Source organism: Bufo gargarizans, chromosome 4, assembly GCF_014858855.1.
Source record: "Bufo gargarizans isolate SCDJY-AF-19 chromosome 4, ASM1485885v1, whole genome shotgun sequence".
NCBI lineage: Eukaryota > Metazoa > Chordata > Amphibia > Anura > Bufonidae > Bufo > Bufo gargarizans.
The window spans coordinates 471249569-471272934 of NC_058083.1; the positions used below are offsets into that span (position 1 = coordinate 471249569).

The 23366-nt window shown below is 43.8% G+C and overlaps 1 protein-coding gene across 1 annotated transcript in view; it reads right to left on the reverse strand.

Moving 5' to 3' along the window:
- The window catches only part of APLF (aprataxin and PNKP like factor), a 265162-nt gene that overhangs the window by 116084 nt on the left and 125712 nt on the right, over nucleotides 1-23366 (reverse strand). Inside the window, exon 6 of the mRNA XM_044291261.1 lies at nucleotides 8126-8221. Coding sequence (XP_044147196.1) covers nucleotides 8126-8221 — 96 coding nt within the window. The remainder of the gene's footprint in view (nucleotides 1-8125; nucleotides 8222-23366) is intronic.

The following is a 23366-nucleotide window of genomic DNA, read 5'->3' on the forward strand; positions in this document are numbered from 1 at the left end:
TAAATACAGACGCTAGAGTTACTATCAAAGTTTTGGCTAGGAGGCTTTCACGGGTCATATCCACCATTATCCACCCAGACCAAAATGGCTTTATGCCAAAAGGGGTACCCATCATAACCTGCACAGGTTATTTATGAATATTCAGTCTCCGGGATGTGGTACCCGCTCCATCCTGTCGTTGGATGCCACTAAAGCCTTCGACAGGGTGGAGTGGACCTTTCTTTGGGAGGTGATGGAAAAAAATGGGCTTTGGCCCTAGATTTGTGGCGATGGTTCAGTTATTATATAGCTCCCCAGTTGCTAGGATTAGGATTAACGATACGATCACAGAGAGCTTTACTTTAGGAAGAGGTACCCGTCAAGGCTGCCCTCTTTCCCCTCTCTTGTTTAATATCTACATTGAACCCTTAGCAGCTAGCATAAGGCAGGATCTGCAGGTGGCCGGTTTTGGCATAATGGGGAAGCATGACCGTGTATTCCTCTATGCAGATGATATCTTGGTTTTTGTTCATCAAACAGAAACCACTCTCCCTCGCATAATGGATTGGTTGGTTCCTTTTCTGTGCCGTCTGGTCTGGAGATCAATTGGGAGAAGACTGTTCTCCTTCCTATAGACGAGTTGCGAGTTGACTGCGATAACCAGTTAACAGTTTCTGACTCAATAAAGTACCTGGGGATTTCAGTTTCTGCCAAACCTCAGGAATATTTACAACTTAATTTGATTCCCCTGATGATAAAGCTGAGGGCTAAAATAAAGATATGGCAAAAAATTGTACATGCAAGAGCGGACAGAATCTCTTTAATAAAAATGGTAGTACTGCCCCAGGTCCTCTATGTCCTGCGTAGCTCGCCTGTATGGATTGTAGACAAGTATTTTAGATTGATAGAGCGGATGCTTAACGACCTACTATGGGGCGCAAGCGTGTGAGATTGAAGGCACTCTATTTCTCCATGCCCTACAACCAGGGAGGTCTTAACCTCCCCTATTTTAAGGGTTACTTTATAGCTTCTCAACTCTGCTTTTTAATGACTGAGAAAATAGCCAATTCTGCAACAGGGTGGTGAAAGACTCAGGTTTTACGGACTTTTTTACTGTATTGGAGTCCGATTACTTACTAAACATACAGACTGGGTATACACTGATCTTATTAGTCAGTTTTTTTTGTATGCATTGTAATTGGCGAAGGATGTGAAGTTACTCTAGGAACGCTGGAGGATAGCGGGACTTTCCGGCATTTAACAATGGCCAAAGTTTTTTGTTGAATCAGGGCACTGTGCGCTATATGGGCGGGGACCCGGGGCTCGGGACCCTGGGCGGCCCGGGGGCCGGGTGCGACCCAAAATGCGGTTCTCTCTGTCTGATATGTGGTTTGACTGTAGGCAGTGATACGATACATGTTGTATGGGTGCTATTAGGGGACAGGGCCGGTCTCTGGTGGTGTTTTTGTCCACATTCCTTTTAAAATGCCGGTGATTCCCGAGTGATACTCGACCTGAGTCCCCTTGCACCTGAGATACTGGTGTGATTGTATGCGAGGTACGGTTAAGCTGGGCATTAACTTTCAATCTTAACTATCTGGGGATGAGGCAGCAAAATATGCATGTGTTTTTTTTTTCCTTTCTCCACTGCGGTAGAAGACTGCTGGACCCCCTAGGTTGCCTCAAGAAATGTTTCCGATCAAAGATCGTTGTAAGCCCGCTATGCATGGTTAATGTGAGCACCAGGTGAATGGATTTAAGAGTGTTAATCCTGTCCTTCTTCACCCATATTTGGGAGAGGACGCGTGGGGTGTGCGCTCGCTCCCTGGTGGCCGCCCGGGCCGCGGGCCCCCGATCTCTGCCCTTTATAGATATTAACATGCTAAGCTAGATGCTGTATGTGTTTGCCCGATTGGGCTGCCGATGTCGGGGGAGCACCGCTTTCCTCTTAGCAAGCGAGATTTCCATTTGACCTGTATTATCCCCATAAGTATGGGTAATTGTATGAAATTATTATTAACTATGCTTATAAATCAGAAACTTACGGACTTTAGGCTCTTATAATAGCATAAATGTTATATGGATATGTATTTTTGTATTACAAATAAAATATTTAAATAAAAAAAAAAAGAAATTGGAGTTGAGCTTCAGTACACATGAATGGCTGCTATACCATGTACAGACCTGTGCTCTGTACACAGTATAATTTCTGGTGCTGCGGCTGCCTGAATCAGCTGATCAGTGTGATGTGTGTGCAGTGGCCTTATAATACAGTCCTGATCAAAAGTTTAAGACCACTTGAAAAATGGCAAAAAAACATATTTAGCATGTCTGGATCTTAACAAGGTTTCAAGCAGAACTACAACATGCAACAAAAATAAATGGGAGCGAGACTAAATATTTTTTGAGCGTTCATTTTAACGAAAACAACGAATAGACAGAAACAGGCTGTTTTTCAGCTGATCAAAAGTTTAGGATCACACCTCCCCAAAATAACTAAACCCCCCCCCCCCAAAACAGAAATCCAACTTCCAAACATGAACTCAGTAATGAGTAGCTCCGCCGTTCTTGTTTATCACTTCAAAAATTCGTTTTGGCATGCTTGATGCAAGCGTTTCCATGAGGTGAGTGGGAACATTTCTCCAAGTGGTGAAGACGGCCGCACGAAGGCCATCTACTGTCTGGAACTGTTGTCCATTTTTGTAAACTTCCCTCGCCATTCATCCCCAAAGGTTCTCAATTGGATTTAGATCAGGGGCCAAAAAGAGTGATGTTATGGGCCAAAAGAGTGATGGGCCAAAAGAGTGATGTTATTCTCCTGGAAGAAGTCTCTTGTCCTGCGGGCATTGTCTACTGTAGCGTTGTTCCTGTTGAAAAACCCAGTCGTTACCAGACAGACGAGGGTCCTCAGTCATGAGGAATGCTCTCTGCAACATCTGGACATAGCCAGCGGCCGTTTGACACCACTGCACTTTCTGAAGCTCCATTGTTCCACTGAAGGAAAAAGCACCCCAGACCATCATGGCGCCCCCTCCACTGTGGCGCGTAGAAAACATCTCAGGTAGGATCTGCTTGTCATGCCAGTAGGGTTGGAAACCATCAGGACCATCAAGGTTAAATTTTTTCTCATCAGAGAATAAAACTTTCTTCCATCTGATAGTTATGGGGCTGCAGTCAGCACCAGTAAGGGCCTTAATTTGGGTTGAGGATCGTCCAGTGTCTTGAAGGACAGTGATGGCCAGTTCGCAGTGTTCGCTGACGAACACATGCGATCTGCCATCTTTATTCCCAAGTGCGGCGATGCAAAGGTAAGTCCTTACCTGTGCCTGCGCCGCGATCCGCTCTGAAACACATGTGGTCACCGGGAGCAGGCAGTTCTGAGAACAGCCCGATGAAGGTGGCTTGGCGTTTGTTCAGACACAGGGAAAGTCCATAAACAATAAAAGTCACCTTTTCTCTTGGGTGTTAATTTAAACCCTGTTAGCAGTTCAGCCTCATTAAGTCCATAGGAGGCCTGTTCGTCTTTAGAGGGGCCCGTGTCCTCCAGCCCGGCTCAAACTTCAAATCCCAGCACAGCCCTCAGTTCACAGCACACAGACTCCTGAGCTCCACTGTCAGAAGGAGGTAAATCCACCACACCTGGCAGTGCTGGCTGGTTTTTATGCCTGGCAAAACCTGGCCTGGAACATGCGGAGTAGTCACCCACCCAGCACTTTGACTACTCCCAGTAATAGCCGTCCCGGATCAGCTATGACAGCCATGCTAAATCTCAAGGTGTCAATTAGCAATAGCTGCTGCTGACACATAAAATACCGGCTCTTACTTCGAGGCCAGGAACCTCGGTGAAACATACCTTCCATCCACGATGATTCCAGGTACCTTCTTACAATACACACACTATTTCATGCTATATATAGGTTATGTAACATGCTATGTAATGTCTTAGAAATGTAGTATTAGTATAGTAATAGTATACACAGAGTATATTGGTACATCCCATTACTAGTACATATACACAATACACAGTATATTACTTGGGCAGCACGTACCACCATCAGTCCACCACACCAGTTACCAGGGCAGCTGAGGGCCTGGGCAGACAGTTGGAGCTGAGGGCAGCAGCTGGAAGGTCTGGGGCATTGACTGATGCAGACGAAGGCCCCATTCAGCAGCCTGGCAGCAGGAGAATCGCCGCAAGAGCAGAACACAGGAGGGATGCACAGCATCAGCCTAGGCCTGCACTGGCAGTTGCTGTTATGTTAGCGACAGCTCAATTAACATTGGGAGTCTGATCTGAGGTCTGATTAACATTAGGGTCTGATCTGAAGTTTAGTAACATTGTGGAGGTCTGATCTGAGGTCTGATCAACATTGAGAGGGATCTTATTTGAGGTCTGATTAACATTGGGGCGGGGGCCTGATATGAGGTCTGATCTGACGTTTAATAACATTGTGAGGGTCTGATCTGAGGTCTGATTAACATTGGAGTGGTCTGATCTGAGGTCTGATAAAAAATATCTTTTTTATTTTCCTCCTCTTAAACCTAGGTGCATCTTATGGTGTTGTCTTATAAAGCGGAAAATATTTTCTATTGGGCGAACATACATTTGCAGTGGGGAGTATTGTGTTCAGTATTTTTCAATGCCAATATCCAGTATAAAAATATGTGGCAATAAAACAGTAAAAAAAATTAATGTGATGGGGATGAAATAATGAAATATACTTTATGTGCTTGCACTAGCCTCAAAAGAGAAAGGTGAAAAATTAGCCAACCACTGAGAAATATACACAGTTCAACTACCGTGAAGTGGTGAAAATAACAAAATCTAGTCACCCGTTATCATCTCTCAAACGTCAATGGGAAGATTTGTTTTCAACCCACTAATAGTTTTATACACGGCATTGTAATAGCTTCTTCTGTGCTTCTACACTGGAGCGTCTAGTTTACATTCTCAGTATGCATTCTGGCTGAACACAATGTGCAATGCCACAGGGGAAAAAGCAGAAAGAAAGAAAGCCAGCAGGGCACTGAGAATGAGGCGGGGATGGCTCAGGAAAATGGCACTGCCATCAATACAAAAGGAAAAGAACAGAAAGTTTTTCTCACAAAGCACAAGGTCAATATCAAGCAGTAATTGATAATATATGCCATTTGCATTTCCTTCATGTACACAGATGTGCAGTACTATCACAGTCTTCTATAATAACAGCCACTATACACTCTTGTACTGCATGATGATAGTTATTAACCCCCTAGTGTCTTTATACTTGGACTATAAGACTGCAGGTTAGGGGCAGGTTTCTATGGCCTCTATAAATTGTACTGAGTGGCCAAAGTCAGACTAATACACAGATATTACAATGTTCCATCTCGCCGCTCTTCCTATAGAATAGAATAACATTTTCATTTCCTTCAATTGATTATTTTCCTGAAATACCGTACGTGACAGACATAGGAATTCTTCAAAAAATATCCACTACTAGTATTAGAATGAAAAATAATATTTTTCCACATTTCTTCATGTAACACCCACAAACTTAAAATGTATTTTATTGGGATTTTATGTCATAGACCAACACAAAGTAGCAAGTATGTGTGAAGTGAAAAGAAAATGATATATGCCGGATTTTTGCGCCCTATAAGACGCACCTAGGTTTTTGAGGAGGAACATAACAAAAAATACAATTTTTAACCAAAAGATGTGCTTTTGGTGGGTTTGAACTAATGGCGGTCTGTGCATGACACTATTATGGGGGATCTGTGGATGATGCACTGTTATGGGGAGGGGGATTTGTGGATGGCATTATGATGGGGGGGGTCTGTGGATGGCATTATGATGGGGGGGGGGGGTCTGTTATGTGTATCATCCACAGATCCCCCCATAAGTCTCATCCACAGATCCCCCCATCATAATGCCATCCATATATATATATATATATATATTAAATGTGGTTATTGATACCTCATATTGGTGTTCCCAGATAATTGAGTGCCCTCCAACTGTTTACATACTTGCTACTTTATGTTGGTCTATCTCATAAAATTCCAAAAAAATACATTTATGTTTTAGGTAACGTGAAAAAATGTGGACAAAATTCAAGGGGTTTTAAGACACTGTAAGTAGGGGCAGAGAAATGTAAATGTTCAGTATTATATATAATTATTATAATAATCTATTCTATATCAATGTGCAGCAGTATTTGTGCAGACGCCTCTCTGCATATTTGCCGTGCTGCGGCCGGACCTCTGCCGCTCCCCATTATAGTGAATGGGGTTGGGCGGACTTACTGCAACACACGTGTGCAAACTGTCGTACAGATCCGGCATGCTGTTCCCCTGCTGGAAAAGATAAATCCCAGTGTAAAACTGGCCTTACAAAAAAAAAATTAGGACATGGAAATGACCAACATTTTATACTCGGGCAGCACTGGGTAGTTTTCTAGTATAATCATTATAATAGTAGTCAGACGGGGAGCCTACGAGAATGGCTGCACCCTCTGTCTTTTTTACACATATTATAGAAAGTAAGCAGCATTGCCCACAGAAGGTCCGCAGCAAAACTCAATGACCTAATGTATTAAGAAAAGGAAGATAATCATAAGCTTTGCTTATATGCAGATCCTCTTCCCACCTCTCACACAGAAAAAGCAGGGGCAGTATGGAAGACATTATACAGACGTATGGAACAGGGTAGCTGTGAATCCAGCATTGGGGTGACTTAAAGGGAACCTGTCACCATGAAAATGCTAAGTAAGCTAGAGGCAGCATGTTATAGAGCAAGAGGAGCTGAGCAGATTGACATAGTTTTATGGGAAAAGACTCAGTTTAACTTTTGTTTTATTCATTTAATTTCCTGTTTTGAAGTTAAGGAGGTGCTCCTTTGAGTGATTGACAGCCTTTCCTCTATGACGGTGTATACAGAGATAGCTGTCAATGATTGATAGGAACGCCTCCTTGACTTCAAAGCCGAGAATGAGCAGGAATATAAATATATAAATTACAGTTACTGAATCTTTTCCCATAAAACTATATCAATCTGCTCACCCTCCTGCTCTATAGCATGCTGCCTTCAGCTCAGACAACATGTTTTGAGTGACAGGTTCCCTTTAACAGAACACGTAGGAGACTAGACTGCGAAAAAATATATATGGATAGCACATCCACATTCCAAGCATTGATCAATTGCTTTTCAGCATAATTTATACACATCTACATTGAGGAACTTAGTATATCTTTTATCAAAATACAAAGGCCCATTCACCACATCAAGTTGGCCTCTGTTGAGTGGGTCCCTACTCTAATAATCGGCGATGTAAAACAGTTATGGCAATGTAAATCTGTTTTTTTATTTCAAAGTTTTTATTTTTTAATATTAAAACACACGAAAAACGATAAAAATGTGCTATGGCTGTAATCGTACTGACCCACAAAATGAAGGTAACAGGTAACTTTTACTGCAGAGGGAACACCATAAAAACAAAACCATAAACCATTTTTCTTTCCAACTTGCCACCACATCGTATGCAATATTACCATATTTTTTGCTTTATAAGACGCACTTATGTTTTAGAGGAGGATATATTTTTCTTCAGACATCAGACCCCCATACCAGATGCTCAGATCAGACCCTCAAATCAAATAATCAGATCCCCATCTTAAACCTCAGATCAGACCCCCACAATAAACCTCAGATAAGACCCCATATCAGACCCCCATTTCAAACTTCAGATCAGGCCTCCATACCCAACCTCAGATTAGACCCTTTTTAGACCTCCTTGTCAAACCTCAGATCAGATGCTAAAAAATACTGCAACTTACCTCTCCTGCTCCGCCTCTACTCTGTAGGTCCAGCGGTCTCTCCTCTAGTCACGCTCCCTTGTCTTCTCCGGGGCCACACTGCACTGTCATTTGAATGCATACGTCGTCATAGTGCACACTTCTTCACGATGTATGCAGTCAGGACAGTGCAGCGCGGGCCCGAACACAGTGGGTTGAGTGCAGTCAACTTGTAAAAAAGGTGTAAATCAATACAAATAAAAAAAATAATAATAACATTTTGGTCAGCTCTCCACAGTCCTGCGCCGTTCACTTGCTTAAATAACACAATTACACCTCTGCAAAAAATATCCATCAAGAGGTCAGAGTCTTACCTCTGGTTGTTTCTTCTCAGGTACGTACTCTTCTTTTGATTTAGAGGAAGATGTTGTTTGAGTCCTCTGTGTCATAGTCCTTTTCTTTTTCCCTTAAATTAATGCAAAAAACTGTGAACATTTATAAAACTCAAAAACAAAATCAGCACAGAGCAAATACACTGTTGGCAAATAACAACTTTGAAATGGAGCAACTTTGATCAAAAGGATCTTGCGCAGTTTTTTTTTAAAGTGCAAGTACTGTATATATTCACTTTGACCTGGCATTGCATTAGACGTGAGATGTGTGTACTGTGACTAGCGTGTTAAATGTATGCACATATGCCACTATACTTTCAAAAGAAAATGCAATTTCAAAAAGCTCAATAAGAGCAGATTTCCTGTCATATTTGATTTACAAACTATAACATAACTTTGATTGCTTTAACACATAATAAAATAAAGAACACTGCATTTAAAAAAAAATCTCCTACAACTGGCACACCCTCTGGACTTTGACAGGGCCAGACACTGCCTGCCCCTGTCAATCAAAGAGCAGAGAGTGTGGCCGCTGCAGAGAGAGCTGACCCTCTAGGTGTAATGGCAACGCCCCTGTTGCTCCTAGAGGATAATTTGCATATATTAAAACTTCATTTTTCTCAGCAATGCGGGCACACATGAACATGGGACCAACACAGATGCCTTCAGCTGCCAAGTGCTCATGCAACAGGTCAGCCAGTTTCATAGCTACAAATCTGCTGACAGACGCCCTTTAACTTCATGATCAGACTACACAGTGCCTGCTTGTAGCCATGGATATACACAGGACTGCATAGGAGCTACGTTCATAAAATAGTACCTTTGTACAACACCCTTTGCGTTGTGCCTTTTCTGTTTTTTTTTTCTATATAGTTGTCAGAATGCAAATAAGAGTTATGTGACAGAGGCCTCTGTAACTATTGCCCCAATGTGTTCAGTAAGAGGTCGGATACAGTGGTCCTGCACATCATGCAGAAGGTCATGTGTACATGGGGCAGAAAAGGACCAAAGGTGAGCAATTCCAATGCAAAAAACCCTCTATAGATTCCAGGATAAGATCAATAGATAAAATAAACAGAAGTAAAAAAGATACAAGAAATATTCCTTTAGCAGCACATCACTGCTGTAAAACCCAGCTACAACGATGAATGATGGCCTTTAATTTAGCAGAGAACTGCTGCCTCGTGTTAAAACCAGGTCTATAATTTGTTACCGACACAAAGTAAAGGAAAAGACAAAAGAAAAATATGCTCATGGAAGCACTTCTCTATATATACGGGAATACAAGGCCGTCTCACACCTCCTAATGGGGAGTATTTACGGTGATGAAAAAATATCTGGATGTAATCGAAAAAGAATAAAAAATGTCCAATTAAAATAGCTAGTCATTTTCTGCAGATATCTAGAAAATCATATACACACGTATACACTATGCTTTCCCTTAAATAACACGAAGGTCACCTACAAGGAGCGCTTGATTAGATACAGTATATCTTGTACAAAACGACAATGTGTATTTGAGATAATTGTTTTCTTTCCTTTCTTATGATATACATATTGGAGAAGGTCTCTCCAACAGATCAATAAAAACAATGTTATAAAAAAATACTCCTATATAACAATAATAAAAGCATGAAAAGAAGATGTCTGCTTACCAACTCTGCAAGATACAGGACAGCAATCTAACCACACTTAAAGGGGTTATCCAACCCCTAAGATGCCTCCTCATATGCCTGGGCCCCTCACAGAGGTCATACTTACCTGGCTCCACGGCACCCGCATCGCTTCTGACACCCGCACGGCCGCCACTGCATCTCCGGCGTTGGGGGCAGCCAATAGCAGGCCGCTACGGAGACCAGCCTCACTAGAGTCACCTGCGATGCTAGGGAGGCTTGTTCCCGCCGCGGCGTGCTACTGGCTGCCACCCCCTGACGCCGGATGTGCTGGGGAGCCAGGTAAGTTTAAACCTGTGTGAGGGGCCCGGGCATATGGGGAGGCATTTTAGGGGTTGGATAACCCTTTTAAGGGTGTATTAAACACCTCAATCATGCAGACGATTGTCGGGAGGGAAACATTAATTCCCGGCAATTGCCTGCTCGCTAGCGGAGGAGACCACCTTGTAATCCAGGTCATAACCATGGAAACAAGCTGTGTATAATGTGATGGAAAAATGAATCCAGCCAAGGAAGGAAACAATATGTATAATAATAATACATTAGCAAGTGGCTTGTATTAACTTTCTCTACATAATAAATGCCATGACACAATCCATTTAAGGCATTTTTATACTCAGACTATTGCATATTTCTAACCATGAAACTGGATGTTGAGCTATAGAAGAAGAGCTGCATGGGGCCCAGAAGAGGCTTCTGAAGAAATGCAGTCTTCTGGCAATCAGACTGCCTGCTTTCTAAGCATAGTCTCCCATCCTCACCTTTAAAACATGTGGTAGGAGATGTAGTAACACAGGTAACTGAAAGAAAACTTTAAAGAGTCACTGAACTTTCCAAAAACTTGGTATGTCATAGTGACATATGAAAGGTTTTGACCAGAGGAGATCTGAGTGCTGACACCCCCAACAATGGCTAGAACAAGGAGAGAGATGCGATCACATAGCAGGGTCTCTCCTCTCTGCGAGAGATGGAATGAAAACGTGCCCATAGACTTCTATTGATCTTGTCTCCTGCAGCAAGGAGTAGAGTGTGTGCTATGTGATTGCTTCTCTCTCCTTGTTCTAGTGATCGGTGGGACTTTCGGCACTCAGATCCCCACTAATTAAAACCTTTTTATATATATCGCCAAGGCATATTAAACGTTTTTGGAAATCTCAGTGAACCTTTAAATCCAAAAGAGTAGTGCTTCCAGAAATATGGGCATCCCTAGAACAAAGCATCAGCGAGACCTGTCCCCTTTAAAGGAGAATTTGCTCAACGATTTCAACCTGATCAACGATGCTTGACCTAAGGTTCGACCATCAAAAAAACACCTTTAGGGTGGTGTCACACTCGGCTTTTTGTGGCAGATTTTGTGCGACACCAGCCTAATCATGGCTGCCTGCAAATCTTTTTTTTCCCCCTCTGGACCAAAATTTGTATGGCATGAATGGAGATGAGCTGCTCTAGACTTTACCTCTCTTGGCTGACATTGTACGGTTGCCATTTCTTTTCATACTTAGTTTTCTGTCTAACCCTCATTTTAAAATTCCCTCTTATCACTGCATGAGCATTTTATGTTATTAACTACCAGGGCAGTGTGACCAGAATAGAATGAAAGCGCCCATGAACAAAGCCAAGGAACAGTCCTCAAGCTTGCTGGAGATTTTCTTACTATGAGATGGTAGGGATTGAGTCATGAAGAAAGAGTACGTGTAATGATGTGTTCCTCAGCAACTTGTAATATAATAACAAAACGCCGTCGATCCAAAAATGAAATGAAGAGAAGCTGTACGATTTCACTTGTGAGCGGAGAGTGAGTCACGCGAGATCGTTAAACAGATCATTAAACACAAATTATTTTATTTCCAGTACAAACAACATTTCCCTCGGTACGCAGCCACCAAATTCCTGGTCAGCTGATCCTGTCCGCACGCTCCCTCCGCATGTCAGAAAAGTAATCTGTTCTTTTTCTTCTGAAACTAATACATCTAGAATTCTCATAGTTATCATCTTTCCGCTAACATAACAGTATAATAGTTACCGTAAGCTGGCAATTATTTCTGCTGGACAGCTCCTGCACGGTTTGCACCAGCCATTACCACCCTCTCCTGTATGGTCAGAATAAAGCCTTGTCCAATATTAGAAATAAAAAAGGACACGGACTGCATAGTTTTGGCAGAAAAAGTTAATTTTTTTGCTAATCTTGGACAACCACTAAGGGTGGGGTCACACAGTGTTTTTGTTCTTTTTTACGCTTTTTTTTTTTTGGGGGGGGGGGGGGTCCATTGCATTTTTCTCTGCAGAAAAACAAGTCTGAAAAAGAAACTAATGGCTAAAATGTGTGACCAGAAAACTGTCCTAAAAAATGTTGCTTTGCAACCACGCAAATAAGATACTGGTGGTTCTGGTTGATGAGAAGTGTACAACATAATGCAAATAGGTACCATCTTCTCTGCATTCTGCCTTTGGAGCTTTCTGGTAGTTTCAGGTGTCCCTTGGGGTACGGTGATACAGGGTAGATTTTCTGCAAAGGAAATTCCACTGTGGATAGGCATTTCTATAGGGGTGCCGGGCGGGTGTGTTGTGGATCCGCAACACACCACGGACGTGTGAATGGAGCCTTAGTCATGCATCTCCCCACTTTTCCCTCTTTTCCTTGCAACAGCAATGATAAGGTTATGGTTGTAGCTGCAAAAAAATCCATTGTGCAAATCCACTTGCAGATTTCCACTGCAATGCACAATACATCTGTATTGTAATGCATTGGCTGTAAGTGTATTACTCACTGTAATACACTTACAGCCTGCTTCCTATGAGATCCAGGGGGCCGCATCTCACTGGGATATCAGACACGAGGCCTAATGAAGGCATCGGGCTGCCGTCCAAGCCATCAGGTCCCCGTCACAGCAGCGTGGGGACCCAATGGACACTTGGGACCCGTCAGGATACCGCACGTGCCGCAGTCAGCACTGACTGCGGCAGTGCGAGGGTTAATACGGCAGCATACAGCAGGGGTCCAGCTATCAGTGACTGCCGAACCCCTGCAGCTGATCAAGCGCACGCAGCTCCTGCGCCTGCCTGATAAGCGCGCCGTAGCTGTACGGCACTGGAGTTTCAGACTCAGGTCCCAGCACCGTACATGTACGGCGCTGGTATCCTACGGTTTAATGTGCTCGTCCTCTGAAAGTCAATACTTTGTAGAGCCATCTTATCTGTGATTACAGATGCAAGTCTCTTGGGGTATTATGTTTGTGTTAGCTTATGAAATCTAGACACTGAGATTTTCATCCATTCTTCCCAAGAAAACTGCTCCAACTCCTTCAAGTTAGATGGGTTGCATTGGTGTACGGCAGTCTTTAAGTCATGCTACGGATTCTCCGTTGGATTGGGGTCTGGGCTTTGACTAGGCCGTTCCAAGACATGTAAATGATTCCCCTTAAAGCACTCCAGTGTAGCTTTAGCAGTATGTCAGTGCCCTGCTGGAAGGTGAACTTCCGCCCCAGTCTTAATGGCAGACTGAAAGAGGTTTCTTTTAAAAATTGTACTGTATTTACTGGCATCCATCTTTCCTTCAATCCTGACCTGTTTTCCAGGCCCTGCATAATGCTGCCACCACTTTGCTTTACCGTGGGAATGGTGTTCTTGGGGTGATGGGAACAGTTGGGTTTCCATCAAATAGCCTTTCCCAAAAAGTTCAATTTTAGTCTCGCCTGACCAGTGAATCTTCTTCCATGTGTTTGGAGAGCCTACCCCATGCTGTCTGGCAAACTACAAATGTATTTTCTTATGTTTCTCAAACAATTGCCTTTTTACTGGCCACGCTACCATAAAGTTCAAGCCGATGTAGTGTATGGCTTATAATGGTCCATTCGACAGATACTTCCAAGCTCCTCTGTGGATCTCTGGGGCTCCTTCAAAGATGTCATTGGTATCTTTGGTAAAACTCTGATTAATACCTTCCTTGCCTGGTCTTTGAGTTTTGGAGGCTGGCCTTCTCTCATCAAGTTTATAGATGATTCCATGAGGAACATGAGCATCAGAACCTGACTACTGCAATGACAGAATGAGTCTTGGTCTGATAAATTTTTGCCCTGGACATTAAGGCCCAACTGCTTCTCCCCAGTCATAAAAGAGTTAAAGAAAACAACCATGAAATACTAATGTCCATGAAATATATAATTGAGATGAAACCTGTATCTAGATGGAACCAACAGTGGGATGAGCTCATATTAGGGAAGAACTCTGATTAGAATCACAGAAACTTTATGTTAGCTACTGTATATATAGAATACATTGTGCATCTAAAATGCCACCTAAAAGCTTGTCTTGTATTCCTCTGGAGACATACAGCAACGGAAGCATGAGATTGATTTAATAACTATAGAGAACTAAAAATCATCTCATGGGGCCTAAATTCACAAGCAGCACAAAAAGAACCTTTCAAAGGTTTCCCAAGGGTTCAAACTGTCTTTGTACACTTGATTACACTGCATGAGTTATATATGGTCTCAACTGGTTTCTTCTCCGCATCTATGTTTTCATAAAACAATCATTTCAAAGGTCAGTGAGTCCATTAAGGTATGTGAACTGTTGGGGCACAGTGTACCATGACAGGGATTTTCAATGATCCTTCTTGATGTAGACTAGGGCTGAGTTTACAAATGTTTAAAAATGTTGCAGTAGTTGTCCAGTGTCAGTGTAAAACCAGAAAATGCAAGGAAATGGGCTAAAATGAAAAATGCCACAATGCTCACCTAGTACATCCTGATCGTCTCTCCAGTTCTCCCCAGTGGGCTTTGTTTAGTCGGCTGTATGTGACAACTGCAGCCAATCACTGGCCTCAACAGGAAATCATTTATGCCAGTGATCGACCGGAGTGGTCAGATGTTGTTTATTGACAATCCTTAACCTACCGATAAGCCCCCAGCGTCTGAGGCGAGAGAACCCCTTTAAAATAATTTCCTCCTCTTGGAGCAATTTATTATTTTCCCGGACAGCCCATTCAAGACTCTTTAAGGGCCGCTTCACACGAGCGGATGCCGTGCGTGGCATCCGCTCCGTGAAAGAGTGCCAAGACCCGCTGCAGACTGCAGAGGCACGGAGCAGTAACATGACTGTTAATGCTCCGTGCCTCTCTGTTATCTTTTTACTTCGAAATCACAGTTGTCACTGTGATTTCGAAGTAAAGAGATCACAGAGAGGCACGGAGCATTAACAGTCATGTTACTGCTCCGTGCCTCTGCAGTCTGCAGCGGGTCTTGGCACTCTTTCACGGAGCGGATGCCACGCACGGCATCCGCTCGTGTGAAGCGGCCCTTACAGTGATAAATCAAATGGAGAGGATGAAGTCTTCAATATTTTTGCAAGAAAACTGTGGGAAACAGTTCCTATCAGCACCTATCAGTATTAGGCACAGCTAGTTCTGCATCCTAAAGGCAGCAAGTTAAAGTTCACAAAAGACCTTAACTCCTCAGTTGGCACTGTACAGTGAAAGGTGGATATGTGAATGGTAATGAAATGGTCAGTAAATAGTTTCACTCAATGTAATGAGATTTTTGCTCCCTGTACCTGACACTGTTAGAGGGGGAGGCGGTTGACCTTGCATCGTCCTGCTGCCTCTGTCCTAGGCTTTGCTTGTTGCCTCATTTTCTGGACTCGGCTGCTGCCTTGACCTGGCATCAGACATCTGAGCTTTACTTGGCCCTCTGCGGCTTCAATCACTGGCCTTAGCTTGGTCTGATGCCTAGACTGCATCTCTGGCTTAGCCTTCCCTTCCCACTATGTGTTGGCCAACATTTTTCTCCTTCTTTAAAGACCTGGGAAGAGGAGAACAAATGTATGTTAAAGGGGTTGTCCGGGTTCAGAGTTGAACCCGGACATATCCATAATTTAACCGAGGCAGCACCCCTGATGTTAGCATCGGAGCATCTCAGGCTCTTTTGTTTACAATAACACACTACCGGGCGGAAGCTTCTGCCCGGCAGTGTGTTCGGTGACAACACCGGCTCTGAAGGGCGTGCTTTAGCGCTTCCAAAGCAGTTTTACAGGCTAGGACAGCGCTAAAGCCCGCCCATCAGTGCCGGTGACATCACCGGGCTTCCTGGCAGCCCCATGGAAAGCCCGAGAGTCACCGGAACTCCGGAAAATGCCTTTGCCCTGCGCGATTTAGCGCAGGGCAAAGGAGAGCAACGGAGCATGAACTGCTCCGATGCTCAAGTCAGGGGGCTGCCTGGGTGAAAATGGAGGTATGTCAGGGTTCAGCTCTGAACCCGGACAACTCCTTTAACACCCATAACAGAATTGGGTGTGGGGGATCCTGGACGGGATGTGGACTGGCGTTACCAGGCAGGGGCAACTTAGTGATGATAGTTTGAATAAATCTCTGTTCTGGAGGATAGGAATAGTTTGGTTTGGAGGAATCAAACAGTGATGAGGGACTCCACCAGTTCCTGCCATTTGGGGAAGGGTTCATTGGTTTCATATCCCCAGTCCAGAATTATGACTAATAAGGAAATAGGATTTTGTGCATAGTCCGGTGAAAATCAGCAAATGCCCAGTCAGTGCCCCCCTTCTAAAAAAAAAAAAAAACATTCTCCAAGATGAAGATACAGATTGTCAGGTCACTAAAGGATTATATTAAATGCTTACCACAAAAATCAATGGAAAGGGAAGGGGGCAGGGGAGGAGTGACAAAGCAGTCTGTCTTGAGATAGAAAATGTTAGTTTAGAAGGGGGAGGCAAGAAAAGAGCTGATAAGTGAAGAAAGAGTCACTATCTGATTAGATACAAAGTTTCTGTTCACCTGCACTATTGATTCATGTAAAGTTATTTTAAAAGTGAACGACCAAGGGTTGCCTCACTTCAGCAAATAGCATTTATCAAGTAGAGACGGTTAATACAAGGCACTTACTAATGTATTGTGATTGTCCATATTGCCTCGTTTGCTGTCTTGATTAATTTTTCCATCACATTATACACTGCTTGTTTCCATGGTTACTACTTCCCTGCAATCCAGCAGCGGTGGCCATGCTTGCATACTATAGGAAAAAGCGCAGACCTCTCTGGTGACCAGGGCCATGGCTGCGTGCACAGAAAGCATGCATGCTCAGCAGCTCCTGTACTGATCACCTCATATCTGCGCTGCAGCGCTGGAGGAAGCCCCTGGAAATGAGCAGTGTGCAATGCGATGGAAAAATGAATCCAGCCAACAAAGGAAACAATATGGCTGGTGGTTTTTCCTATAGTGTGCAAACACGGCCATCTCTGATGGATTGCAGGGTGGTCGTAACCATGGAAACGAGCAGTGTATAATGTGATGGAAAAATTTATCAAGCCAGCAAAGGAGGCAATATGGACAATAACAATACATTAGTAAGTGCCTTGTATTAACTTTCTCTACATGATAAATTACACGTGCTGACGTGAGACAACCCCTTTAAGTCCCAATTAAAGAAGGGAGACCAGCACATCAAGGCTGATGTATGGAGCCAGCAGAGTACTGGTCAGTCACATAAACTCATGTAGAAATCCACAGCATTCATCAAATTTAGGGCTTTAATTCAAAACTTTTATTTATACAGATATAACCTGGCCAAGTCCAGGTTGAGCTGTCACTCATTTAATATTGACTGATATTTATTAACCACTTCAGCCCCGCTAGCTAAAACCCCCTTCATGACCAGGCACTTTTTACACTTCGGCACTACACTCCTTTCACGGTTTATTGCTCGGTTATACAACTTACCACCCAAATGAATTTTACCTCCTTTTCTTCTCACTAATAGAGATTTCATTTGGTGGTATTTTATTGCTGCTGACATTTTTACTTTTTTGTTATTAATCAAAATGTAACGATTTTTGGGCAAAAAAATGACATTTTTCACTTTCAGCTGTAAAATTTTGCAAAAAAAAAAAAACGACATCCATATATAAATTTTTCGCCAAATTTATTGTTCTACATGTCTTTGATAAAAAAAAAAATGTTTGGGCAAAAAAAAAAAAAATGGTTTGGGTAAAAGTTATAGCGTTTACAAACTATGGTACAAAAATGTGAATTTCCGCTTTTTGAAACAGCTCTGATTTTCTGAGCACCTGTCATGATTCCTGAGGTTCTACAATGCCCAAACAGTAGAAAAACCCCACAAATGACCCCATTTCGGAAAGTAGACACCCTAAGGTATTCGCTGATGGGCATAGTGAGTTCATAGAACTTTTTATTTTGTCACAAGTTAGCGGAAAATTATGATTTTTTATTTTTTTTCCCTTACAAAGTCTCATATTCCACTAACTTGCGACAAAAAATAAAAAATTCTAGGAACTCACCATGCCCCTCACAGAATACCTTGGGGTGTCTTCTTTCCAAAATGGGGTCACTTGTGGCGTAGTTATACTGCCCTGGCAATTTAGAGGCCCATATGTGTGAGAAGTACTTTGCAATCAAAATCTGTAAAAAATGACCGGTGAAATCCGAAAGGTGCACTTTGGAATATGTGCCCCTTTGCCCACCTTGGCATAAAAGAAGTGTCACACATCTGGTATCGCCGTACTCAGGAGAAGTTGGGGAATGTGTTTTGGGGTGTCATTTTACATATACCCATGCTGGGTGAGAGAAATATCTTGGCAAAAGACAACTTTTCCCATTTTTTTTATACAAAGTTGGCATTTGACCAAGATATTTTTCTCACCCAGCATGGGTATATGTAAAATGACACCCCAAAACACATTCCCCAACTTCTCCTGAGTACGGCGATACCAGATGTGTCACACTTTTTTACTGCCAAGGTGGGCAAAGGGGCACATATTCCAAAGTGCACCTTTCGGGTTTCGCCGGTCATTTTTTACACATTTTGATTGCAAGGTACTTCTCACACATTTGGGCCCCTAAATTGCCAGGGCAGTATAACTACGCCACAAGTGACCCCATTTTGGAAAGAAGACACCCCAAGGTATTCCGTGAGGGGCATGGCGAGTTCATCGAATTTTTTTTTTTTTTGTCACAAGTTAGCGGAAAATGATGATTTATTATTTTTTCTCTTTTTTCCTTACAAAGTCTCATATTCCACTAACTTGCGACAAAAAATAAAAAATTCTAGGAACTCGCCATGCCCCTCACGGAATACCTTGGGGTGTATTCTTTCCAAAATGGGGTCACTTGTGGCGTAGTTATACTGCCCTGGCAATTTAGGGGCCCATATGTGTGAGAAGTACTTTGCACTTAAAATGTGTAAAAAATGGCCTGTGAAATCCGAAAGGTACACTTTGGAATGTGTGCCCCTTTGCCCACCTTGGCATCAAAAAAGTGTCACACATCTGGTATCGCCGTAGTCAGGAGAAGTTGGGGAATGTGTTTTGGGGTGTCATTTTACATATACCCATGCTGGGTGAGAGAAATATCTTGGCAAAAGACAACTTTTCCCATTTTTTTATACAAAGTTGGCATTTGACCAAGATATTTATCTCACCCAGCATGGGTATATGTAAAATGACAACCCAAAACACATTCCCCAACTTCTCCTGAGTACGGCGATACCAGATGTGTGACACTTTTTTGCAGCCTAGATGCGCAAAGGTGCCCAAATTCCTTTTAGGAGGGCATTTTTAGACATTTGGATCTCAGACTTCTTCTCACGCTTTAGGGCCCCTAAAAAGCCAGGGCAGTATAAATACCCCACATGTGACCCCACTTTGGAAAGAAGACACCCCAAGGTATCCAATGAGGGGCCTGGCAAGTTCATAGAATTTTTTTTTCGCATAAGTTAGCGGAAATTGATTTTTTTTTTTTTTTTTTCTCACAAAGTCTCACTTTCCGCTAACTTAGGACAAAAATTGAAATCTTTCATTGACTCAATATGCCCCTCAGCGAATACCTTGGGGTGTCTTCTTTCCAAAATGGGGTCAGTTGTGGGGTGTTTGTACTGCCCTGGCATTTGAGGGTCTCCGCAATCATTACATGTATGGCCAGCATTAGGAGTTTCTGCTATTCTCCTTATATTGAGCATACAGGTAATGAGATATTTTTTTTCCGTTCAGCCTCTGGGCTGAAAGAAAAAAAATGAACGGCACAGATTTCTTCATTCGCATCGATCAATGTGGATGAAAAAATCTCTGCCAAAAAAAAAAAAAAGGGGAAAGGCGTCTGCCAGGACATAGGAGCTCCGCCCAACATCCATACCCACTTAGCTCGTATGCCCTGGCAAACCAGATTTCTCCATTCGCATCAATCGATGTGGATGAATAAATCATTGCCGGGATTTTTTATTTTTTTATATATATATATATATATATATATATATACACAAAGTGTTTGCCAAAGCATAGGAACGCCGCCTCCTCCTCAGCTCGTATGCCTTGGCAAACGTATCTGTCACTGCAGAGGAGAAAATCTCGTCTTGCAGCGCCGCATACACCGACTTGCGTGTAATCTGACAGCAGCGCAATGCTTCTGTCAGAATGCACATCAGTGCTGCAGCTGGTCGATCGGTTGGTCCACCTGGAAGGTAAAAAAAGAAAAGAAAAAAAAAGAAAAAACCAGGCCACAACGCAATAATTTTATTAACTTTGGAACAGAACATGTAAACTTTAACTTTTTAAACTAAACATTAACGTGTTTGCTTACTGGTGTTTTTTTTTTTTTTTTTTTTTTTTACCTTTATAGAACAAACCTCTCCTTCCCCATGGGTCAATGTGCAAAGCGCAAATCGCCCAAAGATGTGGCGAAGTGCGTTATGCACTTTGTCCCATGTGAAAGGAGACGTTTGCAGCAGCTGTGAGTGAATGGGCCCTAATAGCCCTGTGTGCCTGTCCTGGTGAGATGATCCCTATGCTAGGTGTACCTGTGTGTGGTACTTCCGGAAACACTCCCCTAAGCATAGGGCAGGGTGGTCAGGACAGTCAGGACAGAAATAGCGGGTGTCACGCCTTATTCCACTCCTGCTACAGACACAACATCTTTTTCGGGGTGACGGGTGGGTTGAGGTACCAGCAACGACACTGGGGAAATGTCGCTCGTGTAGACGGCTAACTACACTGGTGGATGGGGCCACGGAACCTCCTGGGTACAGGAGGTTCGCGATGATCTCTTCCTGAAATTTGAGGAAGGATCCAGTTCTCCCAGCCTTACTGTAGAGAACAAAACTATTGTACAGAGCCAATTGAATTAAATATACAGACACCTCCTTATACCAGCGTCTGGTTCTGCGGGAAACTAAATACGGAGACAACATCTGGTCATTGAAGTCCACCCCTCCCATGTGAAGGTTATAGTCGTGGACTGAGAGGGGCTTTTCAATGACACGGGTTGCTCGCTCAATTTGTATTGTCGTGTCTGTGTGAATGGAGGAGAGCATGTAAACGTCACGCTTGTCTCTCCATTTCACCGCGAGCAGTTCTTCGTTACACAGTGCGGCCCTCTGCCCCCTTGCAAGACGGGTGCTAACGAGCCGTTGGGGGAAGCCCGCGCGACTAGTTCGCGCGGTACCACAGGCGCCAATCCGTTCTAGAAACAAATGCCTAAAGAGGGCCACACTTGTGTAAAAATTGTCCACATAAAGATGGTACCCCTTGCCGAATAAGGGTGACACCAAGTCCCAGACTATCTTCCCACTGCTCCCCAGGTAGTCAGGGCAACCGACCGGCTCCAGAGTCTGATCTGTTTCCTCATAGACCCGAAATTTGTGTGTATAGCCTGTGGGCCCTTTCACAGAGCTTATACAATTTGACCCCATACCGGGCGGGCTTGCTTGGGATGTATTGTTTGAAGCCAAGGCACCCGGTAAAATGTATAAGGGACTCGTCTACACAGATGTTTTGCTCAGGGGTATACATATCTGCAAATTTCAGGTTGAAATGGTCTATGAGGGGTCGAATTTTGTGGAGCCGGTCAAAAGCAGAGTGGCCTCTGGGACGGGAGGTGCTGTTATCACTAAAGTGCAGGAAACGCAGGATGGTCTCAAATCGTGTCCTGGACATAGCAGCAGAGAACATGGGCATGTGATGAATCGGGTTCGTGGACCAATATAAACGCAATTCATGCTTTTTAGTTAGACCCATGTTGAGGAGGAGGCCCAAAAAAGTTTTAATTTCGGAAACTTGGACTGGTTTCCACCGGAAAGGCTGGGCATAAAAGCTTCCCGGGTTAGCGGTTATAAATTGTGTGGCATACCGGTTTGTCTCTGCCACAACTAAGTCTAAGAGCTCCGCAGTCAAGAACAGCTCAAAAAATCCCAGGGCCGAACCGATCTGAGCTGTCTCAACCCGAACTCCAGACTGGGCGGTGAAAGGGGGAACTACAGGTGCGGCTGAAGTTGGGGACTGCCAAACAGGGTTTGCCAGCACCTCTGGGATTCTAGGGGCTCTACAGGCACGTCTTTGCGGTGGCTGCGACGGGGTCACTACTGCACGTGCCACCGTACCAGCTTCAACTGCCCTTCTGGTGCTCGCTACTTCACCATGTTCTACGGCAGTGCTGGTACTAGGTCCAGGAAGGGCTGGGCTGCTGGTGTATGCCTCACCACGTAATCCGACAGCACCAGCCCCACTCTGCTGCTCTTGAAGCGGATCCTGCGCAACCTGCGGTCTAGCGACACGGGGCCGGGTACGCCTGCTGCTATCAGGGACCTCAGCCTCCTCGTCCGAACTTTGGGTCAGAGAGCCACTGCTTTCTACAGGTTCGTATTCTGACCCGCTGGATTCATCAGATGAGGGTTCCCACTCCTCATCCGACTGGGTCAGAAGCCTGTAGGCCTCTTCAGAGGAATACCCCCTGTTTGACATGTGGGCAACTAAATTTAGGGGTATTCCCTGAGACTACTCAAGAAAAAAAAAGCAAGCCTGTCTTACAAAGGGGAGGCTAGCGAAGTACCGGAGGCTGCTGCGGTTGATCAAAAATATCAAAACTGATTTTTTTATAGCCGCAGTGCGTGTAAAGTGAATGTGCAGCGATAAAAAAAAAAAAATTTTTTTTGTCACTGCGGTGGGGCGGGCGTGGGCGAACGCACGTGTGGGCGACCGATCAGGCCTGATCGGGCAAACACTGCGTTTTGGGTGGAGGGAGAACTAAAGTGACACTAATACAATTATAGATCTCACCGTGATCAGTTTTGATCACTTCCAGATACTATAAAAGTACAAATGCTGATTAGCGATACGCTAATCAGCGAATAACGGACTGCGGTGCGGTGGGCTGGGCGCTAACCGATCCCTAAACTACCTAACCAAGGGGCCTAAACTATACTGAAACCTAACGGTCAATACCAGTGGAAAAAAAAAGTGACAGTTTGCACTGATCACTTTTTTCCTTTCACTAGTGATTGACAGGGGCAAGAAGGGGTGATCAAAGGGTTAATAGGGGTGATCTGGGGGCTAAGTGTGGTGTAGTGGGTACTCACAGTGATGTGTGCTCCTCTGCTGGAACCAACCGACCAAAAGAAGGAGCAGAGGAGCACAGCAGCCATATAACCCCATCATATTTACTAATATGATGGGTTAAATGGCTGCTGATTGTTTTTTTTTTAAATCAGCAACCTGCCAGCCAATGATCGTGGCCGGCAGGTTGCTGACGAAATAC